Raw genomic sequence first — 13130 nt, forward strand, 5'->3', positions numbered from 1 at the left:
GCTCTAGGGCACCACGTGCCAAAAGCAGCTGGCAGGAGAATCACAGGTTAGTTTGAGCAGCCAGCTATGCCTGGCACTTCAGATTGCATAGTGAACACACGACATCACCTCTGACATGATATGCAAGACTGGGGAGAGCATGGTATAGGATAACCACAACAAGTCCCATAATTTTTTGTGTATATATGTAATAGGAATCTTCAGGCTAGCACTATTTCTGGCTAGCACATATTAAAATCTTATTTCTACATATTTCTTTGGCTTTTCTAGCCCAGGTCTTACTTACTGTTTTTGTTTAGGAATGTCTTCCAACAGCATGCTAAGAAAATCCTAAAAATGAACAGAGGAGCCCAGTTAGTATGTTTATGAAGCCATAACCCTGTGTCTTCACTGCTAGTGAGAGATTTAAGACCACAGATAACAGAATGATAAGAAAAAGTTTATATATCCACTATGGTGATATAATGACAACATAATTCATATTGTTATTTATGTAATATATATTATATTGTCAGTTTTCCAACCCTCTCAAGCAAGGAGTGTCAACACTGAAAGAAAATGGGCTTGAAAAGCCTGCTGACTATTTTAACACAATTCTATGTTCCTACTTTTTAACACACATACAAACTATATTTAAAACTGTTAAAGGCTGCAGATTTACATACAAAACTTAAGAAACACCAAATTTAAGTGTGTTTACACTCTTTTCACTGTGCTTATGTTATCACGTTGTCTTCAATTACATAACTACAAAAAGCTTTTTCTTCCTTAGTGCACATGCCTGATTAGACATCTACTCCTCATTCCATGACAAAATTTGCAATATTGCTGACAACCACATTAACTAAGGAGTAAATTCTTCAAATAAAAGATAGCAAGAGTTTCTTTCATGGTTTTACAAAGACAATGCAATGCCAATGGAAGAACAGTACTATCATCCTCACTTATGCCAGTATGATAAGCTCTCTTAAGAAGTTACACCTGACATCATAAAAGGTTCTCTGGCACCCTATGTATCTACATAACTTGATTTTAATGACAATCACTTTGACAGAATGCTCTCCTTTGAACAATCACATAATAATAGGATTTATTAATAGGAATTATTAATTTATGTGCTGTTTCATAAAACCAATGCATCTGCTTTATTAATACTAATCTTTGTGGAGACAAGTTTCATAGGCTAATAATGTTCCTCACTTCGGTATACAAGTACAGACTGACTGTACTGTACAACAACTGCAAATTGTTGCTCTCTAAGGTCTTGAAGAATGTTTCCTAAAAGGCAGAAATCTTTTCTTTATGGACCATGCCATAACAGTCAACAAGCGATACTGTTTCTCTGTCTGAGTATGGCATTGTTAGGGAAACAAAGACTGCAAATTGAAACTACCGGTAACACAGTTAAGCCTTCCTTCTTTAGATTATAAATGAGACTCAGGCTGCATTGCAGTGACTGCAAAACTGGCTTATAACAAAAAGTAAACTACATAGTGCTGGGCTCAGTGCTGCTGTGGCCACAATGCCATCATTAACTGTGACAGTGTACGGCAGACATGATGCTGATGCTGTGTGAAATCCTTTTATTTCATACAACTACTTGTAGTTTGCTGTATGTAAACCATACATTATTCTGTATATAAACTGAGAAATACTGTCTCCTTCCACTTGTGGAAGTTTTGCTGGAGACACAAAGTAAGCTTACATGTAAATAAAGGATATGGTATAAGAAAGATCATAGTTAGAGCTATTTCAAAAGTGTGTGAATAGTAAAACTGAAGTGATTATCCTTCACACTACTTGCACTGTGTATACATTAATGCAGCTAGATTCCCTGGTTACATTCCATCAACTTTTCATCATCAATCACATAGGAGATAGTTTTTAATCTGTATACTATACTATGAAATTAAGCATCTCCTTTGTTTTCCAAACATCAAGAAAAAGGCATTGGCATTCTACAGGCCTTATTAAAATTAGGATTAATCAATCATATCTTATTTTAACTGTTCAAATTTCAACGCTCCAAAATGGAGTAGGATAGCAAATTACCACTTACCTCATATTAGCATGGGTTTTAACATTTGCCTATTATCAAGTCTGCATGATGCATCTCATTATAGGTCTGACTTTTCAGCTGTTTATAATTTTGTCATTTTAACCATCTGGAGTGAGTTTTACTCTCAGGCTACTTTTTCTTCCTCCACAGATGAAATGGTTCAGAAGTGTCCAGGAGAAAAGTCAGAGGCTAATGTGGGGGTTTTTAAGATTTGATGCCACTTCTTTAAGATGCTTTAGTTATTTTACATTTTGAAGGAAACACTTGTGGATGACTACGGTAATCATAAATAAATTTTGGATCAGACTATAAAGCAAATCATAGTTTGGAGTTTTTTTCTTTTTGTTGCAAGTAATTCAGCGAAGGTATAAAGAATATAGGAGTTATAAACTACATGCTACCACTGTGCTGCAGTGTTAACAAACTGATTAAATAATATCACTTTCTTATATATTCCTGTTCTTACCTGGCTAGAGACCCTGAGACTAGAAAACAATTTTTCTCTATATAAAGAAACTGTTATTCTGCAGTTTGTGGAATTCTATTGACATTTGGCCAAGCTGAAAAAAACATTTAAAAAATTAATTCAACACATTTACTAAGGATCTGCTAGCCCCTCAGTTTAACTCTGGGCTTCTTCTGGGCAGATCAGATCTGGGTACAGACAAGAATTTGACATCAAGGAGAAATTTTCTTTGCTCTGTTAATGGATGAACTGTGTCTGAGTTAAAAGAAAGAAGAGCCAGGACCCAAAAACTGCAAAGTAGGTTGAAAGAAGTAACTGGAAATGAAGACTAGTTAAAGCATTGACTAGATATATGTGGTGTTTCATACCAAAAGATGTTTTATTACTACTCCAACTTTTGTCTTGAGCAATGGCCAGCAAGTTTCTACCCTTGAACTGGTTTGGAGCATCAGGCAAGTACCTCTCCCTGATTACACATATTGATATCAAAAAAAGAACACTCAATATTAAAAGACAATTATGTCTTCATATTAAAACCTCAAATCCAAACATTTCAAGTACTCTACAACCAACAGATACTTTTGTTCAAATTCTCTGACTGGAATATAATGGGGTGAATAAAAACAGTGGAGATGTCATGACTGAAAGTGATAGTCCAAATGGACATTCACTTGGCAACAAAAAAGCTTTGACTACATGTACATCCTTGAAGGAATAGTTCCTTGAAGGAATTATCCACTCAAACTATTCCTAAAAAAATATGCCATTTGTAAATTACATAACTAAGTGGCAAATTTTAATTTGTCCCTTCTGGGTGGGAAAAATAAACAGTGAGATTTAGATTCCCTTCTAGATTCCTGTTTATTTGGAATTCCTTCCCTAGACATTCTTCTGGCATTTGCTGACAATCCCATACTGCACCTCCAAAGAGACAACTTCCTGTCTAGAGCAAGCAAGACTCCCCCCACTATGTGTTTTATTATCAGGCCACAATCATCAGCCAGACAGCTTAACAGTGTAAGCCTCAGGTAATGCAACCTCTGTCTAGGTTTAGTCAAAAGTCAGTTTATTGCCCATTATAACAGACAGAACCACACGAAAATCAAACTCCACAAACAATTTAGTTTCCAAGGTGTTTTTATTTCAAGATGAAATCGAACAACAGCTTTAACTTTGTTAGGCGTACCAGCAACTTGCACTTCTTTCTTTCTATTTATAGTCAAAACACTCCAGTCATTATTTTAAAAGTTTACTCAAAGCAATTAGTAAGTGAATTCTGTCATAAAAATAAAAATGGAATATTTTTTTAATCCTTCTCAAAGATTCCAGATTTGCATTACTCATCTGTTGCTAACTCAACTAAAATAAAGCTACTATTAAAAATCTACTAAGCATGCAAGCAAAATGAAGGAAAAAGGCAAACTGATTAATTTTCAACATCTGAAGTAATTTCCTTGCACCTGCAGCTCCCATCTGGGAAAATTACTACAAACACCGTTTAAAACAAGACTAGTATTCATAAACGTGGGCAATTTTTCACTGTTTTACTTTCCCTCGTTCCCAGAATTCCTAAACCTGGGTACTTTTACAGTTATTCTGGACAAGGTGAAAGTATAGCACTATAATATTTAAACTTGCCATCTGCACCTCTATTTATTTTTAATGTTTTATTCATTTAATCACTGACAGCATGTTTGTTCAAGAAAGATCTTGAATAAGAAACTTTGTACTAACTTGACTTCATTGCTTCTGCATTTACAACTCCTCCTGTGATTCCTTATCTACCTACACCAGACCCCAACAAAAACCACAATGGTAAACATTTCTTACAAGGACAGAAAATGCATTTTAATTGGATTTAGGCCTATCACATTTGCATTTTTCAGTGACCAAAAACCAGTATTACATTAAGGTGCTTTTCCCAATAATTTCACTAGGAGATAGATTTAGGCTGATAGACAAGGTAAAAGCACAAAAGCGAATAGAAGTTCTAATGTACCACACTATTTCTCCACCATATTGTATTTCTAAATGAAGAAAAGTACCCTTCTTTTTCTTTACATATTAAGCACATAGTTATGGACATATTGCAAGTATCCAAATAAAAAAGTAGCTGAAGAAGGAAAAGTTTAACTTTTGCTCCAATAATTCAGTAACAAAACACAGAGCAGTTTTTTTATCCAATAGCCAAAGTGGATGTTTCTGGGTGTAGTGTTTAATCTTAGGAGACCAGAGTAGGTAAGCTACGAATTGACACTTCATAGCTAGACAAAGGGAAAAGTCTCTAGTGTATGTGGTAGCTAGCTACCACAGTCTGCTGAACTTTGCAGCATTCAGTCTACTGACATAATTCACCCCACATCAACCAGGAGCAACAAGCTAACACTTTCTCACCAAAATCTGAGCACCTTTCTTACCACCAGCTTAAAACACTGGGCTTCTTCTTGTTGTTAGCAGTCTTATGACTTCTGTAATTTTCAAAATTCTTCCAGCTGTGTAATAGTGAGGGATAATTTTTATGATTTTGGACACCCTAATATAGACAAGGCTTATATAGTCATTGGCATTTTCCACACTATGCCAAATTTAGTTGCTTACAGTCTCAATAACATGGCACAGGAAACAGCTGCAGCAGTGTTAACTCCCTTAAAACCCCAAACATTCCTCCACAGGGCAGAAATGCTGAGTTAAGAGCTACTGCTCCTAAGTTCTGGGTGACTTCACATACAAAAGAAATCACAAGTCCATAAGCTATTTGTAAAATACCTGGGCATACATCTCACTGCATAAGAGTAAGATTCAAAACAGAATGCATGCAAGCAAAAAACACTGTGGCTGGAAGAAACAGCAAGTGTTAGACTTCAGTTACACAAAATCAGAGGCCCTTACTCAATGTTTCAAGGAAACATTTATCACTGTCCTGAATATCCTCAAAAATTTCAAGCATAAGACCTTTCAACCTTCAGCAAAGAAGCTGGTTTCAGAAAATCTCTCATAGCCCTTCTCTCTTCTCTTCCCTTGCCTCTCACTGCAATCACACTGCTCTTCCAGCAATGCTAAATATTTGTTGTGTTGTGGGTTTTCTTCCAGGCGTGTTTTTTACCACAATGAGTTCAGTGACCTGCTTCACAGACACCCCCATGAATGGTTGTTTTCACAGCATTAATGAAGCTGCACTGCTGTTTGTGTAAGCTGGATTCATCATTAGTGACAGGATTCCTAGAACTTTGGGCTCAGAGAGCTACGTAATTTTCTAAATCAAAACAAATCTAGAGCCAGTAGTTACATGACTTTTACAGAAAGATCTAGCAGGTCTACTTATAACCCTACTTGGCTTTGTCCTTATAAGAAATATAGTGAAATTAGAAGCATTGAATGAAACAGCATGCACAGAGAAAGAAAATAAATTAAATAAATATATTCAGAAGTATAATTTCTTCTCTTTCAGAAACAGAGAGGAATCAGGGAAAAGACTTGACTGAGCACAACCAAAAACCACAAGCTAAAAGATCACAGGCAGTAATTCCAGTATGGTAAATGATCTTTTCTTTGAGAACATCAGTACCTATTAACATTAGCCTTTTGAAATATAATGTTAAAAAAATAACCCTCTTTGTTTATATTATTGGATACTAGCAGGGTGTGATTCAAGTGTCACTGTTAAAAAAATGTTCTGCCTTCTACCAGGTGGGAATTTTACCTATATTGCCAATTACAATTGCCTCTCCCCTTACATCAGAACCAGATTTAGGCAGCCAATCCAAATATTTGGGTTGTTTGTTTTTCCAAAAGGTGAGGAAGAAGCACAATACCTGAGAAAGGACAAGCTGCCCATGGAACTTAATGACAAATTTTCGTAAAGATGCAAGGTATGAGACCTCTCCTATTTTCCTTGCCAGAGATCGTAAAAGAAAATAACCCTGCAAAAAATTAAGGCAGAAGCTATGAATTTTCTGATATCTAGAACACTGAAGTCTTTATTATATTCATAAAGCAATCTCAGTAAAAATCAGCTGACAAAACTCACCTTCAAATAGTGAACCTGCATGAAGATTTTTTCTGCTTTAAGACCATATTTGACAACAGAGGCTCCAGACTCACTCACTTCTCCTGTGGTCTCCTTTTTGGGCCTAAAATGGAAACATACTAATTAAGTTTGGATAAGTAAGTAAAGAAATAAGTCATACATTACAGGTTCTGATAGTTGAAAGCATTGTGTGGCATAGTAACTTTAAACACCTGTGACTGGTTTAGTCTTTTTCTTCACCATAAGTATATAAATTAACTTAGACAGTCTAACAAGTCAATTTTCTTCTAAATAAAATTCATCAGTAGGTTGGTGTCGTCTTTTTACAGCCAGCATCACACCAGGTTGCATGTCATTTTCCAGTGCAGACACCTTATGAACCAAGAGAAAAGAAATAAACAAAACCAACATTTTAAGGAAAGGGGAAGTGCAGGGGAAGACAGTGAAGTCACTACATTCAACTAGAGTTTTCTCTTCTTTTTTACCTGAACTTTGGCATAACAGCTTACATGACTATCCTTGCAAGAATAACCTCTTTCATTTGCATGCAATAGACTGCTGCAGAAAGTGTTCTGATTTTCATTTTTCCATTTGGGTTGGAAGAAATGTAGTTCAAATATTAAAAGAGGAAGTATTTTGCACACAGGTTTGAGGTTTCCAGACAACAATGTCTGGAAAAAAAATACTACTTACTGCCTGATTTAAAATGCAATACAGTATCTGGTATGCCACAAATCTACAACAGTGTGGAGGACTTTTAGGCTCTAAAGAGCACAGACTGAAACTAAAGAGAAACTGTACAAGCATTTTTCTTCATTTGTAAGAAGTGCCTTCACAGGCATAGTACTGAAGAACATCTAGATGTTTTTCTTCCATTCAGAAAACATCCCAACTAACAGTAGTCTGAGAACAGTTGCCTGTCTTGGGAGCCTAATGCTGTGACTAAAACAACCTCTCCAATTCTAAATGTAGATTTTGAATGGCCAGTCTTCAAAACCAAATGTCTTTCCTTTCATTTCTGCAGAATAGGGGAAATATGGGCCACAGCAAGGCAAGATCCTTCCAACCACACCACTCATGCAGGATGATTTCAAGAACTTCGTGATCAAATTTTTTTCCATATCTGTGTCTCATTTGAGGGAGGGGTTCTTCCTTTTTTATATCTGTGTCAGAGTTTCTTATTAAAGTTTTGTCCAGAGTACTAAATCGGGGTATTTTTTTTAGACATTATTGTGACAGACATTATTTCATGCCTGTGCACATGAAATCCACTATACACAAAATTTTCATAAAATGTAACTGTTTGAAATAAAAGTGAGAAAAAAACAGATTGAATTTTACATTGTGTTTCTGACACAGTCCTCTTCCATGTTATCATTCATAAATATCTTTCCAGTAAGATCTTCCCTCAACATTGAAAGAACAGTACCAATAATTGTTTTCTTATTCTATGGCAACTCCAGTTCTTTTAGGCTGTGTAAATGCTGCAGACCCACTGTAGGAAAGCAAAATCCAGCTATTTCTCTTCTGGATCAGTCTCCTGGAAAGAAGACCTGCTGACATTCCATACATGACTTTTCATCATTCTCTGCATACATAAAACACAAAAACTGCTTCATTTCTCTTAAGAAATAGCCCTGTCTATTGACTTTGAAAAATGGGGTTTGAGCACAGGCTACAGAATCCACACTAAATTGAAATCTTTCTCATAATCACAATTATTCTAAATTAGGCAACCATACTTCCTTCCTCCCCTGACTTTGTGCCTGTGTAAATCCTAGGACTGACCAGAAAGAAGTATTGCATCTGGATGATGATAGTGAAGAATTCCATACAGAAAACATATACACATTCCTCTGCAAAGGCTGTATATATATTCTAGAAAATGTCTGTAAAGGAATGTAACTATTTAGAATGTAACCCTGTTCTCTGCTATCAGGACTTCAGAACAATATTTTAAAGCAACGCTTATTGTATTTACCAGACATTGAAAGTACAAAGATTGAAAATGTGTTACACTGACCTACAAAAGCTGCATCTAACCTGGAAGCTAAAGTCTACCATAATGCTAAAGGCAAGCTGTCTCAAAATATTCAAGATGCTATCTGGCACATTTTAGATACTGGAAAATTTCTGAAGGAGGTAGAAGATGCTGCTTTCTGTTTGGTGGGAAGATGAGTACATTGCCCTAGTAAAAGTAAAATGCACTGGGATGTCCTTGGTAATTAAATGCTCTGATGTGCCAGGTGGTCATGAAAACTTACACAGAGACTGTGAAAGATCATTGGAAACCACATTTCCTATCAGATAGAATAAAACTCTTCAAACACCTACAGAGCAGTCAGAGGTATTGCTTCAGGACAGAATGGACCTGACACAAGTGGAGAGAAGTCAGAGACTAATTTGGAGCTAGATATCAACATTGGCTTGACTTAATGAATAACCACAAGATGCAGTTCAGCCATAAGGCCCAGGAGATGAAACAAATGTCAACACCAGCTTTATTCTGCAGAACAGAATGCTCTTCTTTGCTTTCCTAACAGAATGGATGAGAGTGCTGGTGTTCGTGATCACCAGCAAAACGTGTGCCAAGATCTTTTTCATAGGTGCTTTTATCCCTGCAGGTTTCTTTCTAATTCTGTGAGAAAAGAGGCACAGATCTGTTGGAAGTCTCAACCTGTATGAGCATGGCTGTGTCACAAATTCCTTCTTCAATGTTAAGGTTTGCTCATGCTGCCTTTCAGAGCTGCTGCCTGTTGAAAAGACAGTTATCTAATTTCTTTCTTACTTGACCTCTTTTTTTACAGGTAGCTTATGACATGCTACTTACTATAACATATTACCAAGTACCCATAATAAGAAGAAACATCAGGCTGATCATCAGTTTGCTGAGTGGCTTTCACCCAGTCTAAAAAGATATTCATTTGATGGATCAAAAATTGATAGGATCAGCTGGTAAGTTTGGGCCAGATTTTTCCAGTTGTCAGGAGAAAGCACAAATGATCATATGATCATGAGGGAACCAAAAAGTAATGGAAGAATGAGCTTATGCTTGGGAAGAGTGAGTTGGTTGATTTTTTCCTTCCTGAAATGATTGGCAAGAAGAAACAAATAGTTATAATTTATGTTTAATATTCTATATAAAAACACAAGTTAGAACCAGCCCAAGCCTCAGTACAGACTCACAACCCAGACCAAGGGCCAGGACTGAGATTTTCTCTCTTACATGCCAGTTTTGGAAAGCATGAGAACATATTTTCAGAAGGATGAAGAAAAGGAAAAAAAAACCCAGTAAATATGCAAAAAGATAATTTATTCACGTCCATGCCACAAAAATAGTAGAAAATATTTATATCTGACTGAAATCAGTAAGAAGTCCTTAAATGCAATCACAAGGAGCTAGAGATATCAGAGAAGAAGAAATGGCCAGAATCATGAAGTGGTATCATGTGCCTGGCCTGAAGTGTTTATTGGAGACACATTTTTCAAATGAGAAATTAACTTTTCACTCTTTTGTATTAGCATTAGGAATAATACTATCCAAAAGGTAAGAAAAATGCTTATTATTATGTCGAATAAATGTGCAAGTCAATAGAAAGCGTAAGTTTCATTTTCAAAAAAAATTAATCCTTCTTGAGTTTCAAACTACAAAGGGTTATGGCCCTTAGAAAAATTATTTTGAAAGTTTACACCACATAACATTTTATTAAAAGTAACAGCTATATAAATACAAAAGACAACAAATGTGATTTTGAAAATGGAAAACACTTATCCAGATAAACATCATATCCCAAGAACCAATATTTAAATATTTTTTTTTTTTAATATTTAAAGCAAACAAAAACCTCAGCATGTAAATTGGTAGCTGTGTTGGCAGCAGCTGTATAACAACTAGTGATTAAGCTTGCTTTTGCATTTACAACTATGGTCAAATTACGCACCTGAATATTTACAGAACTGTGTAACTTCATTGACTCTGCTTACACAATTCATCAGTAAACATAAACAGATCAGTGGAAGACTACAGTTACACAGATGGTGATATGCTTTTGGATTACACGAGGTCTTGGGTGAGCACTGGAGTGTCCAAATATAACAGAGCCTTTTAGGTTCTACTGGACAAATACAAGAAGAAGGGAAGACCTTAAACGAATGAAATGGCAACAGTCTTCCAAAAATATTTAAAAGTTGATAATCTAGAAGATGGGTATCAATTTATTCTTCACTTCCACTTGGTGAAAGAAAGAAATGAAATGTACATTGTTTGAAATAAACAGGATTTCAGTTGTGCATTAGGAAGCAATTTTTAACTCTTAACACTATTGATTGAGACAGTTTGTCTCTCTTATGAAATTTTTTTTATTGGAGCCTTCTAAGAACATGTCAGTAAGAACCTGCTTAGGATGGTCTGTGTATGCTGCCTTTATTTCAGAGCAGGAGAATAGACTACATAATTGTTTGAAATCTGTCCCTGCACTTCCATGATTTGGTCAGAAATCATGGCTAATTTGAACTAGGATTAGTAAACTCATTATTTTTGGTTGAAGATGGTGAGAAGACAAGCTGTAGAAGCTCCGTGGATGTTGAATTAGACAGACACTCAAGATCAAAGACTGAAAATTCCTAACACACCAATCAGAATAGAATATTAATCACTGGCAAAGGAAGACTGTCTTTATCGATAAAGGAGCCTTGAGTTTAGCAACTGATACCTAAAGACTAAAAATCTATTTTAAATATAACTATTAGAAATTTCTAACTAGAAAGTAGGTTTATAAAGTTTATATGTTATACTTTTTCCTTGTTTTTTAAAGCTTCATTCAGCTTGGCAGTTAAATACCATACTAATGTATGTACTTGTCTTCAGCTACAGAAAATGACTCTGTTATGACTTCTAACAGTGAACTTTTCAGGAAATGGTCTTTTATTTCTTCCCTGAATAGAAGCTCTTGTAAACTGCTCAGAGACATTTCATATCAAGATAATCCCATAGTTTTCTAAAAGCTTTCTATAACAAAAGGAAAAGCAATTGTATCATAGTCAAGATGTACAACCCAGTCAGTTTAATATGCATTTTCTTTTTTTATTAGAAGGAAATAAGGAAATGCAGTGGATATAATCAGATGATTTGGAAGTATATCTTTTGAAGGGAGAAAAGGTGGAGAGAGTGAAAATACAACAGCAATGATGATGTTATCATATTGTTACCTTAAAACTTGCAGCTCTTCTTCAGAGTTTTGCACCTCATCTCTGAGTCTGCGCCAGCGAAGTAAAGCTTTCAATTCCTGTTGCTCTTTTATTTCATCATGTGGCAGCTGCTTAGTAAACAAAAAACACAGATCACTGATTGCCGTTTCCCAACAGACAATAATAATTTGCAGAACAAGAAACTTGGTTTGTTTCTCTTTAATGTGCAGAAGAGGCAGGAAAGGGTATCAATATCCATGATAAAAAAATAACAGTTGCTGCTATGAGAGATAATAGCAGCACTAAGAAAAACAAAAGCCTCATTGTGCACATCAAATTAATAGTCAGATAAATAGTTCTGACTGAGGAGAGACATGGGCATGTTTTTTTCCTTTCAGTAAATGGCAAGAAACAAACTGAATTTACAGTAGAGATACCTGGCATTGAGCTTTTGGTTGCATCCTTAAGCCTTCCCAAATTGAGAGCAAAGAGCTACACTGTGTCCTGGCTTCACTCCTCTTTCCTACTACTTCTGCCATACTCCTGAAAGCTCCCTGTTGTGTTTCTCCTCATTTACATAACATTAACAGAGATTCCTACTTATGAAATAAATGCCAGGTTGCCAGCTGACAAACAATTGTTTTGAACATAATTATAGTTTATGTTTCTCTATTATAAGAATAGATGGGAAAATGGGGAAAGCAAAAGCAGCTAATACTACCCTGCATTATGTTCAATCACAACGGAAATTATTCTCAGACACTATGGAATACACTCACAATCCTTAAATTCTATGATTGCATTGCATCAAAACTAGTCAATAATGTTCAAAAGGTATGCTTTACATTATAACAAGGGAACTAATTACACTATTTTGTTTTCTCCTTTACACTCAGCTCCAAGAAGGATGTCTACTACAATCAAAATGCTTTCAAGTCACTAACAAAAGCAAAGAACTAATGTGAACAGCTCACAGCAGTGTAGTTATTCTCAATGTGAGGGCACAAATTAGTTTTAGAACCAAAAGGGAAAACCCAAGTGTCTAGACACCCTTTCTCTCTTTTTTCCCCCCCAAAAATATGGTACATAACAAGGTATTCTGTTTAGTTTGGTGCTATAAATATGCCAGATACTTAATAAAATGGGGGTTCAGAGGAGTGTATTACATCAGTTCCCAGTTCTACCATGCTTTTGCTCCGGTGGAAATCTGCAGACTAAAGGGATGGAACGTGATGAAGGGACAGGTAGAAAGGACTGACACATTAAATGCTTGAAGTAGCAGAGGTACTACAAAAGTAAGAGTTGCATCAGAAAAGCACTTAACTAGCTGGCATGCAACTTATGAAATTATCATCTTAAGGGAGGCAGTGATTTCTAAGTCTCTGACAGGA

General features: G+C 35.8%; 1 protein-coding gene across 1 annotated transcript in view; it reads right to left on the bottom strand.

Moving 5' to 3' along the window:
- AOPEP (aminopeptidase O (putative)) overlaps nucleotides 1-13130 on the bottom strand; it is a 177110-nt gene that overhangs the window by 110392 nt on the left and 53588 nt on the right. The window contains exons 6-9 of the mRNA XM_058823596.1: nucleotides 11761-11867; nucleotides 6553-6655; nucleotides 6338-6445; nucleotides 287-330 (exon numbers count right to left, since the gene is read on the bottom strand). Of these exons, the coding sequence (XP_058679579.1) occupies nucleotides 287-330; nucleotides 6338-6445; nucleotides 6553-6655; nucleotides 11761-11867 (362 nt within the window). The remainder of the gene's footprint in view (nucleotides 1-286; nucleotides 331-6337; nucleotides 6446-6552; nucleotides 6656-11760; nucleotides 11868-13130) is intronic.

The sequence above is a fragment of the Ammospiza caudacuta genome, chromosome Z (assembly GCF_027887145.1).
Source record: "Ammospiza caudacuta isolate bAmmCau1 chromosome Z, bAmmCau1.pri, whole genome shotgun sequence".
Taxonomy (NCBI): domain Eukaryota; kingdom Metazoa; phylum Chordata; class Aves; order Passeriformes; family Passerellidae; genus Ammospiza; species Ammospiza caudacuta.